Here is a 23482-nt window from a genome sequence, read left to right as displayed (position 1 = left end):
GTAAGGCCATTGTGTAAATTCTCTTTATCTCAGGATTTTAAAGTTCACTGGATGTGACTTTCAAATGTTCTACATAATCTACAGCAAAAAGTTAACTTAAAACTTTTTTAAAAATGGCTGATGATTTAAAAATATGTACAAGTACAGCAATCTGCTATTGAATGTTCACATGTAACTCGGATTCAACTCTTGTTTAGAAAAACATATCTGATACAGAATACTACAACTTGGATTCAATTTCTGTTTATGGAAAATGAGACTGACTAACATATGATTGATGATTAAGGTTTATAAATTTCCAAAGTTGTAAAAGTCAATTCAGGCTAACAAAAACTGACTTAGAGGTGCAGCTCTAACTACTTATATCTGTTCTAACTGTACTCAGCAACATTCTTCTATATAAAACAACTTAGGTTTGATAAGTATGGACTATAAGTCAGTAATGTCTATTCAAACTAGCAAAAACTCACCCAATGATGTATATCTAGTACCTTTATCTTTGCTAATTTTGTTTATCTTTAGATACTTAGACAGACTGAGACATACAAGAAGCTGATATTCTGTAAAGGAACACCATAAAAAGCTCAGGAAAATGGGGTCCCTGCCTCTCTATGGACTCTGTTTTATTGTTTAAAATTTTATTTGGATGCTAAATGATCATCAATTAAATGTTCAATTCCAATTTTAAATCATAAACTTAACAGCATAAAAGTAAAAAATACTAATCTTTTAAACTGTTAAAAGATAATTATGACATATAAGTTAATAGTCAGATCTTCTGGATCTGATATCCAAAGGCTGATGCTGTCCTCTCTGACAGCCAGAAGACTTAATCCTGTGTGGGACCTGAAAACTGGCAACCTCTGTCTTCAGCAAAACCATCAGGATCACCACGGAAGATCCCAGAGTTAGAGACTGAGTGAGCTCCAGGTGTGTGCTGAGAGATAAAGCAAGCAAGAAATAAGACATCTCTCAGAAGCAGAGTGAAGAGGAGATAGGAGAGACTTGGAGAAATGGCTTGTAAACTTGAACTCCACCCAAGAAGGAATCTAATAGAGGAAAAGAAGTAAATTCTTTAGCACAGAGATTCTCTTAATCACAGTAGAGAAACACACAGAAGTCTACAGATAGCCAAGGATACAGATGTCTTTCCATGTTATGCTACCCAGCAGTTTCCAAAACTGGACAGATATAGTAGGTAAGGAGAGACAAGTGCTGAGAGCTGGTGGAAGGGGAGCAGCCAATGAGTAGAATCTAGAATTTGGAATTTGTTGATTGGCAGAAGCCAGCAGAAACAAATGCTCTATCCCTTAATAGGCAAATCAACCACTTGGTTCTGATAGGAGAGGCTGGGCATCTTGAGAAAAGGTCTATTTGTGTCCCTCCAAGTGTTTGGTGCCAGATGTATGTGTGCAGGGAAGGAAAGGACAGGCTGATAGCATGAGCACTGAAATGTGTAACAGGCACTTTGATGGTGAGTGATCATGGAGGGATTATAGGTTTTGATATACTGAAGAGTACCACAGGTAGCCATGTCTCTTAGGCCAACAGCCAAGGAAATTATTATTTTTCATAGCTGGTAACCATTATCACAAGTTCCTGTGGAATGCTGGCTTCCATCTAACATCGAGAAATACTTTTATAATACAAGGTGAGTCATCTCTGGATACATTCTGACCTAACAATTTGTTATTCTACTTTTGAATACTGTGTCTGAGGTTTCACTTAAATTGTACTCAGCTAGGTTACAAACTATGGGACTCATGCTAGTTAGGAGAGACATATTGTCTCTTTTTCATATTTCATATTTCATGATTATGATTTTGTGATGGATTATGGGCATTTGAAGTTTGGTTCTTGATTATATCATGTGTGTGTGTGTATGTATGTATGTATGTATGTACGTTTCTTATCATGTGAGTCCCTGGTATGGTGGTGAACCACACACTTTTGGTAAATCCCCAAGGAATAAATGTTAGGGGAAGGTGTCTCTTACCAAGGGCCTATGAGTACCAACAGAAAGAACCAAGAAGGGAAACTAGTTTGGTAGCCTGGGTAGTCCTAATGCTATGGGACAAGGAAAGTGGTTTCTTACCAAAATAGATGTGCAGCTTGCTTGGCAGTTATTTGCTGTTAGGGTCTTATTTATGGTTTCTATTGATGGGACTAGACACCATGATCATGGCAATGTTTATAAAGAAAAACATTTAATTAAGGCTGCCTTATAGTTCAGAAGTTTAGTCCACTATCATCATGGTGGGAAGCATGGTTGCACATAGGCAGACATGGAGCTGGAGAGGCAGCTGAGTGTTCTACATTTTGATCAGTAGATAGCAAGAAGAGACAGTGACAATGGGCCTGGTTTGAGCACCTAAAACTTCACAACCCACTCCCAGTGAGCAACATACTTCCTCCAACAAGGCCACACATTGGAATAGTGCCACTCTCTATGAGCTTATCGGTGCCATTGTCATCCAAACTATCACACCAAATTTAAGATGCTTGCATAGAAACTTATTTTTTATAGATTTTGTTTTGCTAGTAAAAAAGACACATGCTACCACAGCCTTGTACATGAGCATTCTTTATGTATCATTTCTCCCAAAAAATTGTCACTACAGTTTGTTCTACAGGCTCTATTCAGGTACATTTTCAATACTTCCTCTTTTTGAATGTTCAAACTCCCTGCCCTGGAGAATTGGTTTTCTAGGCTTTAATCTATATCCTTTATATTAAGGATTCACAGCTGTACTGACAGAGTCACCAGCAATGAGCTTTTTAAATTTTATATGTGTTTTGTGGAGCTAAACCTGCTAAATATTTACTGAACATTTACTTTGAATTTTCAGATATTATTGGCTTTATGTTCATTGATTCATTTAGTGAAAATTGTCACCTACTCCTTATATCCCTATAGAGACTGACACTTGTGACATAGCAATGAACATCAGAAAATTGCTAAATGTTCTCAACAGATTTTGTGTTCTATAGTTTCAAATCTGAAATGAAGATTGGGTTATGTTAGCCTATAGGTCTGGTTCTTTTCCTACTGGTCTTTGATATTCCCTTCATGTTTGTCATTCATTATTTCCAAATTTCCCACTTGATAGCCACCCCCATACCAGAACTGAGAGCAGCCATTGGTCATGCGGCACAAGTGAATCTTCCTCATAACAGAAAGACCTTGGAGCTTCAGTCTTAGTAACTGTTATATTGCTGTCAAGAGACGCTATGACAAAGGAACTTTATAAATGAAAGCATGGAATTGGGGCCTTGCTTACATTTTCTGAGGGTGAATCCATGACCATAATGGCTTGGGGCAAGGCTTGTCAGAAGGCATAGTTCTGAAGCAGTATATGAGCGCTTAGGTCTTTATCCAAAAGTTAAGAGCAGGGATAGAGAAGGAGACTGAGTCTGCTCTGGGCTTTGAAAACTCAAAGTCTTAAGAGAATCTAAGATGGAAGAACTGAATGCACATTTTGTTTGACCAGCAGTGCAGCAGTGAATATACAGCAGCCTAAGGACTGAGCTAAGAACTACAAAACACCAGTGCTGTTGGTCCCCAAGTGAGAAGAGTGCAAACTGTGCAGAGTATGGTGGGTCTGGCCTCAAGCCACCCAGCTAACCCCACAGAAAGTTCCTGGGTACTGACAGATGCAGGTGAGTTCCAAGGACTAGCCACAGCATGCCAGGCGGGAGGGCAATTTCTGGCCTCTGGGACACACAAAGCGCTGGGAGATGTTGGAACTCCAGCATCTGGGCTGCTGGACCATAGAAGACCCAACAGCCTAGAAAACAAGAGGACCTGACCTCATGTCCCCAGGCCAATTCACAGAAAGTTCCCCAGTCTCTGCAGGCACAGGTGCACTCCAGGATCTGGCCACAGTAAACCTAGCTGGAGCTCAATTTCTAACCCAGGGACCCAAAGAGGAAAGCAGACCCATTGGAGAAGCTCTCTGCTCAGATAACTTTCTGCCTGCTCCCCTGCTCACCAGGCTCACAATTAGGGTGCCAACAGAGACAGTGATTTCAGCAGGAGTAGGGCCTAAGTCACACTGTCTGTATATACCATCAAACTCTCTGACAATCAGAGACCACCACCAAACCAGCTAACACCAGAGACATTGCAATTGGAAGAGGTCAGCATTAAGAACACAAGCAAGAAATCCAAGGACCATTTGATGCCACCAAAAACCAGCCATCCCACCACCACCATAAGCCATGAAGAACAAAGTAACAGTTCTACTAATGTTCAACTTGTTGAACCAATTAGTTTATTGGGGTGTCTTACAAGACAATGAGTAAGGGATGACTAGTGGAGTGTGGATGAGTGGTTACTTACAGGAGTCTGGATTATTGAGGGAAAGCCATATCTTAAAAACCCACCCCAGCATGGATGACAAATAATGAAATCTGCAGTTTTGGAGCTCTCTGCAGGACCTGAAGGCAGTAGGACATGTTAATTGCAAGAGTCTTCTCCAGGCAGCCTCAGCTGGTCAGAGAGCTGTAGGGTCCTCCTTCCTTCTCCCTAGGAACAATTGTTTCAGTTAGAAGGAACTTGCTTCCAAAGCAGCTCTGAGCTGCCTGGAAACAGAAGATCATTACTTGACCCTAAGATAAATTTCTAGTCTTCAGACTGAGCACAGTTTTACAGAAGAGGTTATATTATCTTCTGTCTCTGGGCCCCACAGATGCCCATGTGCTGTCCTGTGATAGGAAAAGTCTCCACATTTGATAAGAGCCCAACGTCCATGTGATGTCCTGGGTTTCATTATTATCTCCTGCCTTCCTCCAGTCTCCACTTCTGCCTCTCCCTCCCTCTGTGAAAGCCCGGGCTGTTTTTCACTTCCAGCTAGCATGATTAAATGAGGTGCATTATTTCCTACAGCTACATATGCAAACACTGTTCACAGTGACTTTATGATCCTTTTTAAAAATAGATTGTGTTTCAGACAATATATTTTCCTTACAACTTTTGAGGTCATATTGTACCAACAAGACAGTTTTCTATAGTAGAGAAAAGAGTCTGTAACTCAGTTGGTTTTTATCTTCCTCCTCTGGTTGTGGGCAGAGTACATTCAAGTACATTGGCCATGATTCAGTCAGGGTGAAGGCTCTAGGTATGCACCAGTTGACTTCTCTGTTCAATGAGTTATGCAGCTATTTTCTTCAGCAATAGGAACCTACCATTGGTTTTTGAAGATCAACCAATTACATAGCAATGGCCTGGTTGTTTGGGAGTTTCCAAGGGCCTCTCCTTTGACTAAGAATTCAATTAGATATATGCCATTCTTGGCACTGAGGTTTCATGTGAAAGAGAGAGATGTGTAGTTGGGGCTTTGTTTTCATTACTATTTGGTGATTCCATTTAAATTTCTTCATATATATATACATTTCTATTGTAGTAGGTTTCCATAGGAGGCCCCAGTTTTACCTGTCACTCCCCACATTCCCTCCCTTACCTCTCATTTAACCTAATCTTCTGGTTCCATTCAGTGCATATCATTCCATAAGTATACACTCAATTTCCAGTTCCTGAGGAGATACTTCCTCCCACCTAATCCCTTACCTATACCTAGCTTTCGTGGTTATACAGAGTATAGTCCACTTATCAAAAACTTAACATCTAGTAACCTCATAGTGAACACATACTATGTTAGTGACTTGGGTTCTGGGTTACTTCACTCAAAATTATTTTCTCTAGAACACTCCATTTACCTGTGAATTTCATGGTTTCCTAAGTAGATTGACTAATATATCATTTATAAATATAATCAAATCATCTGAAAAATAAAGATATTTTAACTTCCTCCTTTCCAATTTGTATCTCCTTGATTTCCTTCAGTCATCTTATTGTTCTAGCTAAGACTTCAACTACTATATTGAATAGGTATAGTAAGAGTAGATACTCTTGTCTTGTTCCTGAATTTAGTGGAACTATTTTGAGATTCTCTCTGTTCTAGTGTATATTGGGTATGGGTTTGCTGTGAATTGACTTTATTATTTTGAGGCATGTGCCTTGTATCATTAGTCTCTCAAGGAGATATCACAAAGGGTGTTGATTTTTTCAAAAGCACTTTCTTCCTCTAATGGCATGATCATGTGTTTTCCCCCCTTTGGTTTGCTTATATGGCAGGTTATATTCATTGACTTTTATATATTGATCCACCATTGTCCCTCTGGGATGAAGCCTATCAGATCATGGTGATGATCTTTTTATGTTTCCTTGGATTCTGTTTCCAAGTGTTTTATTGGGTATTTTTGAATCTATGCCAATAAGAGAAATTTGTCAGTAATTCTATTTCTTTGCTGGGGCTTAGTATGGCTTGGAGAGCAGGGTAACTATGGCCTTGTAAAAAAAATTAAACAACATTCCTTCTGCTTCTATTTCATGGATAATTTGAAGAACATTGGCATTATCTTTTTTATTTGATTTTATTTGATGTGTTTGAAATGTTATAGAATCCTTGGCTTCATCCATCTGATCCTAGGCTTTTTTCTTTATTTTTTTCCTTATTTTTTTTATTAGAAAAGTTCTTAACTACAGCTTATATTGCATGAGGGGTTATAGATCTGTTTCAATTTCTTCTCTGATATTGACTTAACTATGCAAATATATATATACACACACATTTCCTTTAGGTTCTCCATTTCTGGATTCCCTGATGTCTATGATTAAGTCCCTACTGTTTTGGCTAATTTTTAAGGGTTTATCAAGCTTATTGATTTTTTTCAATCAACCAACTGTTCATTTCTACTTTGTTGGAACTTTTGTTGCTTTACTTTATATTTTATTGGATTCGGGCCAGAATTTGAATACATCTTGCTATCTACTTCTTTTGTGTATTGCTTCTTGTCTTTTCTCTAAAATTTTGAGTTGAGTTGCGAGTATGATATCTCTCTAATTTTTGTGTTGCCATTTATTGCTATGAAATTGCCTTAATTGTGCCCCATAGGTTTGTGCATGTTGTGTCTTCATTTTCATTAAATTCTAGAACATTTTAAACATATTTTGTTTTATTTTTTGAGACAGAGTTTCTATGTATAGCCTTGACTGCCATAAACTCAAACTCACAGAGGTCTACCTGCCTCTGTCTCCCCAATTGCTGGGATTATAGGCCTGGGTCATGAAGCCTAGCTTAAAGTTATTTAATTTCTGTCTTGACACAATATTTCTTTCGGTAATGTACAGTTCTGTTTTACTGAGGTTATAAGCTTTTTGTTGTTTATGTTGTTGATATTCAGCTATGATTGCAGGGTGTTAATTTTTTAATATATTGAGACTTGTTTTTGGTCCAAGTATGTGGCCAGTTTTGTTCCTTTTGTGAACTTACGTAGCACTGTGTTTGGTACGTAAGTGTTTAGGATTACAATATCCTCCTGGTGGATTTTTCTTCTGAAAAGTATGCAGCATCCTTTCATATATCTTGTGATTAGTTTTGGGTTGAAGTCTATTTTTCTAGATATTAAAATAGCTATACTAGCTTGCTTCTAGGTTCCATTTGATTAGAGTATGGTTTTTTCTATTCTTTTACCATGAAGTGATGTCTATCTTTGATAATGTGATGTGATTCTTGGATACAGCAGGAGGATGGATACTCTTTTGGAATCCAATCAGTTAGTCTGTCTCCTTTTTGAAAAGCAATTTTTAAAATTATACTTCTTTTTTACACATACATTTATATTATTACACATAAATAAAATAAACTACATACAGCAAGAACCATGGAACAATCAGGAATTACATAACTGTTACATTAATACTGTTTTTGCTATTTGTATTTGGTAACCTTAAATAAAATATCTTTCCTATCTTGGTGTGTCTAAAATTCTGAATGAAAATCAATACCTATCATATCTCATCTTTAGCAACCAAGAAACTTCTACCTAGACCTAAAACCATCTTAACCCCTAAACAACTAAGCTTAATTGTAAGACTACATATTCTGTTTCTTGAACTCATCAGAGACTTGAGAATAGTCTCTGTCCTTTCATTGGAGAATTGGTAGCACTGATGCTGAGAGTTACCAAGGAACAATGTCTATTAATTTCTATTATTGTTTGGCTATAGTTTAGGTCCTCCATCCCTCTTTGAGGTATTGGTATGAGATTATTTATTCTTCGTGGGTTTGGGGGTGTGATTAACTTCTTCAGATTGAAGTTTTCCTTTTATTAACTTCTGTAGAACTAGAGCTGTATTTAAATACTGCTTAGATTTGGTTTTATAATGGAATGTTTTCTTTCTCCATCTATTAAGATTGAAACTATTGCTAGGTATAATCTGACATCTGTGGTATCTTAAGAGTTTGTTGATCATCCACCCAGGCCTTTCAGCTTTCAGCATCTCTATTGAAAAGGCCAGTTTTATTCTAATGAGTATGTTTTTATACATTGCTTCATTTTTTTATGTTTTCCATTGCTGCATTTTAATATTCTTTCTTTGTTCGGTATAGTTGATGTTTTGATTGTTATGTGTTATGAGCAGTTTCATTTCTGGTCCAGTCTACTGTTTGCTTTTTATGCTTCTCATAGCTTGATAGATACATTCTTCCTTGGGTTATGAAATTTTCTTCTATGAATTCGTTGGAAATATTTCCTGTTTTTTTGGCCCAATTTCTTTTCTTCTCCTTCTATTACTCTTAGGTTTTGTATTTTCATAGTACCCCAAATTTCCTGGGGGTTTTGTGCCTGGATTTTTGTAGATTTAAATTATTCTTTAGCTGAGGTCTTCATTTGTTCTATCTTGTCTTCAGTGCCCGAGATTTTCTCTTCTTTCTCTTGTACTCTGTTGGTGAGGCTTACCTCTCAGGCTTATATTTTACTTCCAACATTTTTTCATTTTAAATTGTATCTCCATTTGGGCTTCCTTTCGTGATTCTATTTCTACCTCCATATACTAAACTATTTTTTATTATTTTATTCTACTGTTTTGCTTTCAGGGCTTGAACAATAGATTTATTTAGATCTCCTTTACACCATTGAACATATTCACAACAGCTATTTTGAAGGCCTTGATTTGTATTTTAACTATATTGCATTTCTTAAGACCCACATTAGTAGTGTTGCTGGGTTCTAGTGACAGATTGTATTAGGTGTTAGTGGATGTGCTTGTGGGCCTGTGCCCAGGCATCTAGGTTTTGAATGATAGTGATTCTCTGGGTGCTGATAATCAGTCACATCTTTGTTGAGTGTGCGTTACATTCCATGCCCTCTAGGGATTAAAAATATGTGGCTTTTGCTTGCCTCTGAGTCCTTGTAAGCTGGGGCCATTGGTGTCTGAAATAAAGCATGTTTTTATGTCTTAGAAGCTGACATGAATGAATGTGGGTGGGCTAGGAGTGGTGATTGAGATGTCTACAGAAAATAAGAAAGCTGAGTCTTCTCAGAGGTTCATTGGAGCCCCTAGGAAGTAAAGTCTGAAAAGGAAAAAAGGGCTTAGCAAGTGGTCTACTACAGGGCTAGAGATGAGACAAGGGGATTTGTAATAAAGAACAGTAAAGAGAGTGAAAATTGCCTTCCTAATTGCTAGACTGGCATAGCTGGTAGGTTCCCAAGCGAAGAGTGCTTTGAGGTGACTAAATCTTTGTTTTAAGGAGGCATGAGGTTAGTGAAGCACATATCCAAAACTGGTGTTAATATTTTCAAGCTTTATAGATTTTCTTGGTACCCACCACTCTTTTCCATCAAATTCTATGCATGTACAATCACACCCTCAGAAATCAAAAGTCATACGTAAAGCAGTAAATGACATATCTTCAGTGCAGACTATCCACAAAGTTGTAAGAATTGCTAAGAAGAACATAGAAGCATATCTTAGTGGGGAGTTGTTGAATGATCATTAAAATTAATATTGGTTCATAGAATCAGTAAATTAGCAGTTGCTCTTCTACCAGATGTTTCTCAGAATAACTGGAGAGACTGATTTATTTAATAGACTTGATGAGCTCAGTATAAGGCATTAAGGAATATATTCTATTACTCCAATAATAATATATCTTCCTCTCAGCCCCAATCTCTAATACTTGCATTATAATTTTATCTGGAAATGCCTATTTCACATCACACCTTCTGGACCTTTCCTCCTATGTCCCAGATCCTGTTCCTTCTTTCTTCTTCTCATTAGATATAGAAATGCCACCATATTGGCTCTAATGTCCAGCTGTTGGATGATCAATTTTATTAGAAGAACAGGGAACAAATGTTGAGCATGTTTACATAAACTTGAAACATAAGATACTTAGAATAAACTTTACAATGCCATGTCCAGATTGAAATCAGATAGTGGGATAAAGAAATCAGCATTTTCATTAGTAAGGGTAAACTTTCCACAGTGCATAACATATGCCAACAGAGTATTATATTACCAGGACTGATATGATGGAGAGAAGTTAAAAGGATTCATAATTGGCTGTAATAGCCATGGTTGAGGTAATGGGCCACAGGAAAGTTACATCACTTAGGCACTATCCCAGAAATTTATCTCAGTGTGATGAATTGGATCCTTCTATTATCTTTTACCAGGTGTTCAAATCTCTATATGTAGTGTCACTTCTGTTTAATAATCTTGCTGCCACCATAACTGCCTCAAGAATGGAATGAAATGAATACAATGGAATTATGTAAATATTTGTGTTTTAAAAGCTTATGTGGTTTGGTTCTATACATAGGAATACCTACTTAAACAGAAGGGAAATTTGTTAGAACTTGGCAATCCAGGGCGAACTACTCTCATCTTAGTGCTCCCATCTGCCTTTGAAATGTTTCAGCATTCTTCTGTAAGGGAAAAGGAGTCTGTGGTCCTCATACTGACATCAGGTCCATAGGATATTTACAAAACTCTCTATCCACCTCCTATTTGTCGTCACCAAGTCATGTGCTGCCATCTAGTATCAAGAGAGGCTGAGAACTGGGATCGTTTTTCTGTGTTTAAATCCTAAATTCACTATGTTGCAGAAGTAGACAAACATTGAGAGAAAGTTTGGAGTATCTAAAAGCCTCTGGTTCACAGTCATTTCTTCAAGGATCTAAGATTTTCTCAGGAACACCACAAATATCATGTTTCTCATAACTGAGTAATAGGTAAAATTAGAATATCAATCCAGGTAACTTAAGCTATTACTGAAATCTCTTTAAACCTTGTGATCTCAGAACATCACTGTATGCTGAGTCTCAGATTCTCTAATGTCCGTGTGCTGGATGCTGGAGATGCAATGATAAACACAAGACAAGTCTAGACTTTACAGGGTTTTGAGTTTAATGAAGGACCAAGGGGGAAAGCACATTCATAAATGGAGCTGCAAAGTATATTTACTTCCAGGATTAAAAAGTCAAGGTTGGCTTGAGAGAAGATAAGAGGCCTTGCACTTTTTCTTCAACTTACTAACCAGCCATGAGGAAACACTGGCAGAGTATGTGACTGATGCTTCATTCTGACTCTCATCTCTAGTAGGCAATGCAACTTCTTCCCACTCAGATTATTCCAGCGCAAGTGACTCTTCAGCAGCATAGATGATTGAAAGTTGTCTTTTCTGAAGCAAGAAAGAGCTCATACATCTAGATGCCTGTATTAGTTGTAGTTATTTATTTTTCCTCTTCTTATTTGATTGCTTTCTCTTCCTTGATTTTAGAAATCTTATTGGTTTACACAAAGCATCTTTAGGAGATCATTTTGGATAGGAATTGGTCATTTTTATAAGGTTCCTCTTTCCTTGTTTAGTTGGCCACAAACCCTGCAAATTGATCCAGATGAGTAATGAAGGACAAACACTCTGACACAGCTCATGGACAATATTTCATATCCCTGAAACATGTCTTTGATCTCTTTTTCTCCTTATCAGTAAGATGAAATTAACAGTAGGCACTTCAATGGACTCTAGAAAGCACTCAGTTCACTCCTAATATACATGTGTAAGTGATTCTTTATCTTTTCCAAAGCAGAGACTCATCACCAACAACCTTGCTCAGCACACTAAAAGGTCCAGTTTCTGCTTCCATATCCTTCTCTAATGAATTTTTTTCTTCAATATTTAAATTGAGAGTAAACCCTGCTTAGTTCACCTGGGAGAAGCAATGGATTGGTTTATAACAAAGCCTTATAGAAAATGTAATAATTATCTCCAACATTGCTTTGTCTCACCTAACTAGAACAGCTTCATTCCTTCTCTCACATCTGCTTTAAATCACTACACAATATCAGGAAAGCAAGTTCATTGCTGAACAAATTCATAACATATGACCATAGAGTCTCAGCATAGCCACCTTCTGAATTTCCCTGTTTGGAAGGCATACTCGTGACCAATATTAGCCATATCACAATGCACAAAGAATACCTCATATGTAACCAGAACTTTGTACTGAAGGAATCATGAGGAGTGAGTTTTTAACTAATAAAGTATTCAAAGTACAATACAAAAACTGCCAGGCAAGATATGCCCATTGGTTCAATAATGGCATGACTGTTAGGAGAGTAATCAATTGCTTCCTGTTTGGATTTGAGATCTGATTCAAAAGAGGGAATTCATACATAGTACTATAAATCTGGTCATGAACATGTGACCTAGGGAACTTTAAGCCTTAGTTGAAAACCCTTACTGCTTATTGGCCAAGTCTAATATTGATGTTTACATCCCCACACAAACACTAACCCCAATCTTAATCAGAGAAGTCTCTGCAGTTAATGGAGGTGAATCCAGAGACCTGTGGCTGCACAAAGTGTTAGGACTAAAGGAAGGTGCATGGCTTTAACCTAAATAAGGCATTTATACCATTGCCCTTAAGGCTCAGGAAATAATACCAAAAGGAGGATAAAATAATGTAAGAGTTAAAGATATGGAGAGAGATGTAAAATGCCATCTTGTAAGTATAACATAGTCATGGGGATCATCAGCTCACAGCTACTTTATCTACTGGCACCCGGACTCCACAAATTAGTTCCACTGAACAATTAGTTTTGGATAGAGAAGAGGCTTATAAGGCACTGCTACTTACTGATGAAATGTTGGCAGATAAAATACTCTGGAAGAAAGTAAAACATTATATGAAGCTGTGCAGCTCCTTTGAGCCCCCTGGGCTATGATGGCTAGTTCTTAAGCCATGGTTACATAATGGACCTAGGTTATTTCTGGCATAAAACCAACCAAAAATATGTGAATATAAAAAAGATATTTATAAGGAAAAAGTGGGGATGGTAAGAGTGGAAGGAAGAAGAGAGTGTAGGAGTGGAGAATGAAGTGTTTTTTGTACAAAATTGTAAAAGAACTAAATTTATTAACAAAGCATTTCTGTGATATTGACACATTTTCAACTGCAATAAGACTCTCTCTTCTTTCTCCCTTCCTTCTTTTATTCTTTATTCTGACATGCCTTCCTTCTTTTATCACATTTCTTCATATTCATTATTCATACATATATTTATTCTGTATTCCATGAGCACTAAGTAACTCACATATGGAAATGGACTCTGATAATACACAATATATAAAAAGGCTTTCCAGTCCTAATGACACTGACCCCCTTAGACATGCATACTCAATAAATATGGCGCCATCACACATGACTTAGCCTTGGCAAGAAATGACACTGTCCTCGTGAATCTCCATCATAATTTCCTTCCTATCTCTAGGAAGGGTCCTCTGAGTCACTGTAGTGGCCATGCATCATGGCTGAGGACTCCTGGATGGATTCAGTGATGGGCCCATAGTCCTATCTTTGCCTCATATGGCCTGCTCTGACCTTTCTTTTTCCTTCAGGACATAATAGGGTTCAGAACTCTTGGTTGGAAAGTTGGGACTACTGAATATTCCGATGTCATTAGAGGACTTTTGTCAAATTCATTTGGTTGTTGACCCTCTTCCCTTGATGGGCCCAAAAGGTAATAGACTATGCACTGCTACTTGGTTTCTGAGTAAACAAGAAGATCTTCTCTGTCTAATCCACACCATACTATTTCCTGAATTGCAGAAAATCTACCCAAGAAACAAACAAACAAAATTGAGTGAATAAGTTCATATCTTTTAAAAAATCATTTATATTTAAAAGGTGGAAAATGTGAAGGTATATTGCTTCTGCCTTAAGTTTTATTGCTGTGAAGAGACACCATGACCAAGGCAACTCTTATAAAGGCAAATATATAATTGGGGCTGGCTTACAGCTTCATAGGTTCAGTCCCTTATCATCATGGTGTGAAACATAACATCATGCAGGCAGAGTTGGTGCTGGAAGAGCCAAGAATTCTACACCTTGATTTGGAGGCAGCCAGGAGGACACTGGATTTCATGCTTGGTGGACCTTGAGCATAGGAGACCTCAAAACATGACCCCACAGTGGCACACCCCATCCAACAAAGCTACACCTCCTAATAATCCCACTTCATATGGTCCAAGCATTCAAACATGAGTCTATGAGAGCCAAACCTATTCAAACTGCCACATTCCACTCCCTGGCCTCTGGAGGCTTGTAACTTAACATAACGAAAAATGCACTTAGTCCAAAATCAAAAATCCTCATAGACTACCACAGTCTCAACAATGTTTAAAGTCCAAAGTTCAATGTCTCCTCTGAGACGCATTCAATCTCTTAACTGTAACTCACTATAAAATCAAAATCAAAAGGTAGACAATATACTTCCAACATATTACGACACAGGATAGATATTACTGGTCCAAAACACACAGAAGGGAGCACAGTGAGGAAATACTGGTCCATAGAAAGATGAAAAACCAGCTGGCCAAACTCCAAACTCTGTATCTCCGTGTCTAAGGTCAAAGTGCTCTTCAGATCTCCAACTCATGTCATCTTTGTTGACTGTAATACACTTCTTACTCTTGAGTTGGTTCCACTCCCTGGTAGTAGCTTTCCTCAGGAGGTATGCAAAAGCTCTGGAATATCTAATCTCTTGAATCCTCCGAGCAAATCCTGGCTTAACTTTCACAACTTCTGGAACACAGCTTCTGCTTCTGCTTCTGCTTCTGCTGTCCTTGGTCATCATCCCATGATACTGCCATCTCCAAAATTATGGGGTTGTCTCCGGCTGCAGCTGGGATGCACTTCCAACAGTAGCCTCTCATAAAGTCTCAACATGGTGAGAAGTCTCAATATCTTTTCATGACTTCTTCAGCCCTGGGCCTCCAACTGGCACTTAGCTTGCACCTTCACCAATGACCTTTCCTTCCTTCACACAGTGCCAAATGTCAGCAGATCTTGGTGACACCTTTATGCCTTCAAAACCAGTACCACCTTGGTGACACTTACTCACTACCAAATCCAGCTGCCAGAACAAAGAACAACCTTGGCTGACACACACAGTGACTTTTGGGGGCCTCCATGCAGGCATGTCCCTGACACATTCGTGGCCTCTGTGGCTTTCTTTAGTTTGCAGAGAGAAATTCCATCTATAGCCACAACCACGTGGACAAACCTGCCAAGTTGAGCTGCTTGCTAAGGCTGGAATATGGCCCCCTTGTGCAACGACATCTTCACTATCTCACTGTTCCAATGGTTTCCCTCACTGCCTAAGCTTGGCTCTTCTGGAAATTGCTCCGTAGATCAGGTTAGCCTTGAACTCAGAGAGCTGCATGCTTCTGTGCTGGGATTAAAGGTTTGTACCCTTGCAACTGGGCCTAAGCTTCTCTGTCATATCTCCTTATGTCCAAATAATGCTATACCTAGTCCCTGCACAAAGGATTTAGTTTCATTCCACTTGCTAGTGCTGCTTTAATTCTTAGCTCCGTTCCACTTCCTGGTACACCTTTTATTTTTGAACCATCCCTTTTGTAGTTTTCCCTTTCTCAGCTTGCTACACTGGATTCAAACATTCTTCATAAGAGTGAAATATAGGACAGAGTTTATGCTAGGCTGTTTTGAGGTTTCCTTTGCCAATGCAATTAATCTAAATCTCTTCATCTTATCCTCTTATTCTCTTACAGACTTTTCAGACAACAGTAAAAAGCAGCCATATTCTTCACCAAAATATATATTTTTAAAAAGATCTCTAGGCACCATACTAAAATTTGTCTTCTCTGAAACCTCAGGCATTCACAATTCCAATCATCTTCAGCCCTGATGCCTTCCATATATCTACTAGGGTGGCCCATGAAGCCCCACTTAAAGCAACTCACTGCTTTTCCAATCCAAGGTCCCAAAGTCTGCATTCTTCCAAACCAAAGCATAGTCAGGCCTGTCACTTCTGTCTTAGTTAGGGTTTTATTGCTATGAAGAGACATCATGACCAAGACTGCTCTTACAAAATCAAACATTTAATTGGGGCCAGCTTACCGTTTCATTATCATCATGGTGGGAAACATGGCGTCTGTGGGACTTTCCTGAGCAAAAGTCTGAGTCAGCTCCTCTCAGGAGAAGCCAGTTTGGCTGCACACAGATAATAGAAAGCATTCCCTCTTGTCTCCAGAAAGTAACCATAAAATCCCATTTTGGCAATAAGGTGTGACTAACCTGGCTGTGTTCAGGGAAAAAAAAACTTTAAAGCTGCCTCTGAATTAACAAGAGGATCCTTTCTGGAGGCAGGCTTGGGAGATATCCTGGGTACTCTTCCTGCAATTTACATACCAGGGCTTTTAAAACCTGGAGTTCCTGAGAGAGGGTGCTCTCTCTTTCTTTTGTTCTCCACCCCTTGTCCTTGGCCCCTTTTGATTCCCTTTATCTTTAGCTTAGCTCAGATTCATGTTCTTAGATGGAATTATGAAACATAGTACATGAATTAAAACCTACTTCTTTGTTTCTCAGCTGTCCTTTTTAGCCAAGCACGCTTGGCTACCTAGCACTCTTTAAGGCCAGAGCTCCCCAAAGAGGAAAGCAGAAGCAGAGGCTTGCTCCTGCAAATGAGGGTGGGAACCTGGACTCCCTCTGCCTGAGAACACAGGGAGCAATCTGCCCATTGTTTTATCATGGAGTGAAAGCATATCCACGCCCTCCTCCATCTGATTTTTCTGGTCTTTCATGCATAGCAGTCTGTCCCCAGGACCAGAAAACTGGAGGAGGATCAGGAAATAAAACAGGCTGCCGACAAACAGTCATACAGACAGACTTGGTGCTGAAGGAGCCAAGAGCTCCTCATCTTGATCTGAAGGCAGCCAGAGGAGACTTTCTTCTGCAGGCAGCCAGGAGGAAACTGGATTCCACACTCAGAGGAGCATGAGCATATATGTATATATGACCTCAAATCCCACCTCCACAGTGACACCCTTCTTCCAACATAGCCACACCTATTTCAAGAAGGTCACACCTACTTCCAGAAGGCCAAACCTCCTAATAGTGCCACTCCCTATGGGCCAAGCATTCAAACACGAGTCTATGGGGGCCTAACCTATTCAAATCACCATATTCTTCTTCATAAAATGCTCCTACATAGACATGGGAGATGGGTCAGTGGGCAAAGCACTTGCCCTGCAATTGTGAGGACCAGAGTTCAAATCCCTATCACCCACATTTCTGCTGGGTAATGGCCTATATGTGGGAGTTTCTGGAAAAAAAATATTACCTAGAATAGCTGACTAGGTTGGTATGGTTTCAAGTGAAAGACCTTGCCTCAAGATATAAAGTGAGGAGTCAAAAAAAAGGCCCCAGACATTGAGCTCTGGTCTCTAAATGCATAACATGCATGTATGTGCATAATTGTTCAGTCATACCTAACACAGTTACAAACACAGTAAAAAAAATTAATATTTTTAGTTCTACTAAAAGTTGCCTTTGCTAAATAGTTAATTAAATCATTCTGCATGGTATAAATGTGAGGCAGGAACTCCTGAGATGTACCTCTGAGGCCACACAGGCCAGGCTCCTTGCTGTGCTGGTTTCTCAAAAGACTAAGTCCCCCCCCCATTGCTGCTACGCATCACAGCAACTAAATCACCACTTTCTTGCTTTTGCCCCTTTTTCCTTCCCACGACCAATCCTTTCCATTCTAGTTTCACATACTACTAGGCAGTTTGTCCTTTTTTAATACTCTTTTTTTATGTCTCCTTCATTTACACCATAGCAGAAGCAGGTTTGGATAGCCCTTTTGCAGACCACACCTTGAGTTCAATTTTTAATGCCTGATGCTGAGTGCTGAGTTGAGCTCCTTCTCAGCCATCTTAGTAAGGAGAATCTGCCAGGAGCCTGAATACTGCGCATTACCTAGATTCTTCCACAGTCTGGGAACCTGGCCGAAGGAACCCTTCTAGTTTCAAAACTGAGACTTCTATTTGTTGTGTTTTCCGGGCACTCTTCTGCAAATCTACCAGATTTTATCATTATCTTTATATTTATTGCTTCATCGTTGTCTAGCACTGCCTCACATTCCTTAGCATTGCTTGCCTTCTGGGTACAAGAAGTTAAAAAGTAACAAGCACTAACAGGAAAAAGGCGTCTTCTCTCTTTCCTGTTAATTGTTGGTAATGACCAGAGATGAGAGATAGGCATCAGGCCAAATGTTGAGAACAGTCTTGCGAGGAGCATGACTCAAAGGTGTGACAGGCTGGGCAGATCCAAGTACAGGGAGCCACAGGGCTTTCTTTCTCTCTTATCCTTCTTTAAGAATGAGTTTCTTGAAGTTTCTGTTCTTAAACGTGTTTCATATTGACAACTGACTTGGGATTCTTTTCTTTGCCACAGAACAACTTACCACTTCCCATAAGAAGAATGATGGGAAGGTAAGATGTTTGTTGAGACATTCTTTCCAAAACTATCATCCCACTGCTCCATAAAGCAGCTTCACCCAGGGATATAAAGTAACTCCCTACATGCACATTTTTCAATAATACAGTCATTTTTTATTGCTTGCCTACAAAATAGTAGGTTTCTCTATGCTCCTCAGTTTTCTTAATTCTCCTGTAATTTTATTAATTCTCCATGAATTCCATCTCCCTTAATTTAACAGTTCCTCATAACTTTTTTCTATGTAACTCTTCCTTACTGCCCCCATATCTCTCCTTGTACTTTCATATTTCCTTCATTCTGTTATTTGTCTCTATAAAGGCATCTCCCTCCCAAAGACCACATTCCAGTGTCCTAGCTTCCAGAGGTAACCCAAGTTACCTGTGTTTACACTGAGTCAGAGATTTGAAGCTACAACACTCAGATGCAGGAATGGTTATATTGACGGTTCCTTTCCTGCACCATCTTCACATAAATGTGGTGCTAAATACAAATAGAGCCTTTCCAGGGGTCCGAGGCCTCCTATGTGAATCAAGCTGTTGATCTGACTCTCCTAAAGGTATGGAGCCTTTGCTTCTGTTGGCTTCTGTCATCCACCATATTTAAGTCTGCCTCTTTACCTGCTTCTCCTCCACCTGCTCCAGCTACTCATCTCTCCTTGCCTACTCTGGTAAGTGACAGCTAGGAGCTAGCCGCCTGCTCAGTCTCTCTCTTGGCTCTTAGAACTAACTATTGCTACAAAAGTCCTGCTGGTATGTTAGGCAGCTTCTCTCTTCCCACCAGGCACCCATCACATAGAAAGTGATTCCTCTACTTTGTGACTGGGGACATCTCTCTCTGACAAGTCTCATGATACACTTGAGGATGCCCTGGATCGAATTTTTTCACCAATGTATTTACCTTTCTCTCTTATGTCATTGCTCTTCCCCCAACATGCTCTCAGCTCTCCACCAGAGCTTGCTCTGTCTCTCTTGAGGTCCCTCCCATCTCATCCTTTCTTTCCTCCTTGCTCCCTCCTTACCTGTCTGTCAGCTAATTCCTGGAACTTACTTTTTCTTTAGCCACTGTCTCTTCCCATTCATAATTAGACTTGTTATCTCCTCAACCGCCTTCTTTAAACTCTTTCCTACTTAAGTGCAGAAATTTCATTAAAGTCTTAATGTCCTACTTCAAACACCATAGACTCAGTACAGTTCAAAATCTCATGGACTGTAATAACTTCTGCCACTGCACAGGCAAATGATCCCCATGCCTCTTATCTCTAATGTTTCTCTTCTCTGAATTTTCAAAACTCTTGTTAACTCTTAGGCCTGTTTGTTCTCTGTCCTTGTCTTATCTCTGTGCTTCCTTCATTCATTGCTTTCCCTAGTGTCTCCCTCTGACAATAAAATTCAGTCATACAGAGATTCTCGTGTGTTTAGGGCATGTATAATATTGAAAAATGCCTTATTCTGCTCTATTGTATAAAAAGCTAGCGTTAGAACTATATTATGCTCCTCCCTTTCCAGACTCAGTCTTTTTTATTTTTAAAATTCCCTCCAAAGTATCTATCCTGGATCAAGCAGGCCACATGGCTCTGACAGGAGAAAGAAGAGAATAACATAACAGCCTAAAAGGCACTATGTGCTTTAAAACATCTAAAAGTAACTGTTCCCAATATTTTTTACTGATGCTTATTGCATGGTTCCTTCCTTTTCTTAGTTTTCTTTGCTATCTTTAAATTTTACAAAGTGTAATTATGGATGCTTAACTCTGTACTTTCACTACTTTTACACCTCTATAACTTTTGCAAAAGTAAAAACTTTGTCTCAGAATCTGTAAGGCCATTGTATAAACTCTCTTTATCTCAGGATTTTAAAATTAAGTATGATTTTTTTTTAATTTTACAGAATTTATAACAAAAAAATTAACTTAAGACTTCCACAAAAAAGGGTGATGATTAAGAATTGTATACATGGGCAACAATATGCTCCAGAATGTCTGCATGTAACTTGTGTTAATCTCTTGTTTAGAAAAATGTATCTGTGTGGTAGATCAGATACAGTGCTTGATAGGCACTGCCATGAGTTAACACAGAAGCAGAAACACTCACATGATATATACTCACTTATAATTGGACATTAGCCCAAAAGGGATGTCCCATGAAAGTCTTCACTTGCCAGGAGATTGGGATAGATGTGAAGACATTCTATTGAGACTCTAGGTGAGAGAAGTATGGGAGAATGGGGTCCTAGAAACCTACAAGAAGAACATCCTGATGGGCAGATCTGGATGCAGGGGGTCTGATCAAACTGCACCAATCAAGGACAATACATGAAGTAAACATTGAACACCTACTCTGATCTAGTCAATGGACAGGACATTCTCCACAATTGTGTGGATAGTGGGGACTGACTCTGACATGAACTCTGGTGCCCCATATTTGACCACCTCCCCTTGGTGGGGAGTCCTAATGGCACTCAAAGAAAGCATAATCAGGCTACGAAGATGAGACTTGATAGCCTATGACCATATAGTGTGGGAGGAGGTCCCCCTCGATCTTAGACCTAGGGGAGGGGAATAGGGTGAAAGTGGGAGGGAGGGAGGAATGAGAGCATACAAATCATGGGATAACAATCTAGTTGTAATCTGAAGAAATTAATTAAATAAAAATTTTAATATAAATGTAGCCACTTTATCTTTGCTGACTTTGTTACCTTTAGATATTTGGAGAAACTGAGACATACAAGAAACTGATATTCTGTAAAGGTGCACTATAAAAACTTCAGGAAAATAGGGTTCTTGCCTCTCTATGGGCTCTGCTAACTGTTTAAAGTTTTATTTTGATGCTAAAAAGTCATCTATTAAATTTCAATTTTCAAGTCTCAAACTTAACAGGAATAAAATTGTAAAAATACTAATCTTATATCTTATAGTGTTTAAAGATAATTAAAACAAATAATAGTCAGTCAACTTATGGTTAATCAAGTTCTTTAATGTATTCAGAACATGGTAGCTTGTAGTCATGCTAATTGTAACTAATTTACAGGGGAAACTATGTGTATATATTGCTGAATGTGGTATTTAAGGTATTTGATGAAAAATAAAAGGTTTCCCCTGATAGACAGAAATACCAGCTTCTGAAACAGCATCTTCAAACATCTTCAAAGACAATAGGAAGCAACAGACATGACAAGTGTGATAACACTGACCTTTATGTAAAGAACTCCATGCCTCACACACCGCCAGGACCCTACTACACTGTAGACACTGTTGAGGTGACTACTCTTACTTGCCAAAGTAGGCCAGTCAAGCTCCTCCTTCAATGAAAATAAAATCTCAGATCTTCTGGATCTGGCATCCAAAGGCTGATGCTGTCCTCTGCAACAGCCAGAAGACTTAATCCTGTGTTCTCAGCCAAGCAAACAAGATCACCATAGAGGATCCCAGAGTTAGAGAAAGAGCAAGATCCATGAGTGAGCTGAGAGCCAATGTACGCAGACATATTTCAGGAGCTTGAAGAAGAGGTAGGAGAGGCTTGGAGAAAAGATTTGCAAATAGAAATTCCACCAGAAGGGGGATTCTAATAGAGGGAAAGAGGTAAGTGTCTTAGCAGAGAGATGCTCTGAATCACAGTAGAGAAGCATACAGCAGATTCCAGTGATCCAAGGAGAGACAGATGTCTTTCCACATGATGAATGCCCAAGAAGGCAAAGCACGTTCCAGGAGCTTGACATCCCTAGTGAGCAAGAAGAGACAAGTGGTGAGAGCTGAGGAATAGGAAGTGGCAATGGCGTGGACTTTATAATATGCAGTCAAACATGGTGATTGGCAGAAGCCAGCGGAATAAAATGATCTATACCTTAACTCAAATCAACAACTTAGTTCTGTTAAGAGAGGGTGAACACCTTGGAAAGGGGTTCATCTGTGTCCCTCCCAGGAGTTTGGCTCCAGATATGAGTGGAGAAGGAGAGGACAGGATGATAGCATGGACAATGGAGTGTGTAAGAGATACTCTGATAGTGAGGGATCCTGAAGGGATTATAGGCTGTGATATGCCAATGAGCACCACAGGTAGCCATGTCTCTGTCAACAGCAAAGGAAATTATTACTTTTGGTAACCAGGGACAATTTTTACAAGTTTCTGTGAAATGCTGGTTTTTAATCTAACATCCAGAAATTCTTCTATAATCCAGGTTGGTGTCATCTCTGGATACATTCGGAAACCTAGCATTCGATTGTTCTTTTGAAAACTGAGTCTCAGGGTAAATTATATTCACGGGGGCTACAAACTATGGGATTCATGATAGTTAAGAGAGATGTAGTGTCTGTTTTTCATATTGCTTGTGGTTTTGTGATGGATTATGGGCATTTGGAATTTGGTTCTTGATTATATATTTTTGTGTGAGTTCTTTGCTCATCATTTGGGTCCCAGATACGGTGGTGAACCACACATTTTTGGAAAGTCACAAAGGGACAAAGACTGGGGGAGGGAGGCTTTTACCGAAGGCCTATGGGTAGCTACAGAGAAAACCATGATGGCACAACTAGTTTGGTATCTTGGGTAGTGCAGATGGTGGGGGACCAAGGGGAGTGGCTTCTTACCAGAATGGGTACATAGTTCGATTGGGAGTTATTTGTTGTCACGGTCTTATTTAAGACCCTATTTATGTGGAAAGACACCATGATCATGCCAACTCTTATAAAGGAAAACATGTAATTGAGGATGGCTGGTAGTTCAGAGGTTTAGTCCATTATCATCATGATGGGAAGCATGGTGGCCCGCAGGAAGACATGGTGCTAGAGAGGCAGCTGAGAGTTCTACAATTCGATCAGTAGATAGCAAGAAGAG

At 39.2% G+C, this 23482-nt stretch overlaps 2 protein-coding genes across 16 annotated transcripts in view; one reads left to right on the top strand and one right to left on the bottom strand.

Moving 5' to 3' along the window:
• LOC311592453 (zinc finger protein 120-like) overlaps positions 1-23482 on the bottom strand; it is a 202172-nt gene that overhangs the window by 84377 nt on the left and 94313 nt on the right. The window lies entirely within an intron of this gene.
• LOC311592456 (mas-related G-protein coupled receptor member X2-like) overlaps positions 1-23482 on the top strand; it is a 103023-nt gene that overhangs the window by 53871 nt on the left and 25670 nt on the right. For 4 of the 15 annotated variants that reach the window (XM_084772883.1, XM_084772886.1, XM_084772891.1 and 1 more), the window contains one exon: positions 3492-3660. The exons of 10 other annotated variants lie outside the window; for them this stretch is intronic. Coding sequence is in view for 3 of the 5 variants with exons in the window: in XM_084772886.1 (XP_084629012.1) it covers positions 3655-3660 (6 nt within the window). In the remaining 2 variants the exon portion in view is untranslated. The remainder of the gene's footprint in view (positions 1-3491; positions 3661-23482) is intronic. One more of the 15 variants, XM_084772887.1, reaches the window with a different exon arrangement.

The sequence above is a fragment of the Acomys minous genome (genome assembly GCF_964271855.1).
Source record: "Acomys minous genome assembly, chromosome: 2".
NCBI classification, from domain to species: Eukaryota; Metazoa; Chordata; class Mammalia; order Rodentia; family Muridae; genus Acomys; species Acomys minous.
This window is presented reverse-complemented; position numbering and strand designations above follow the sequence as displayed.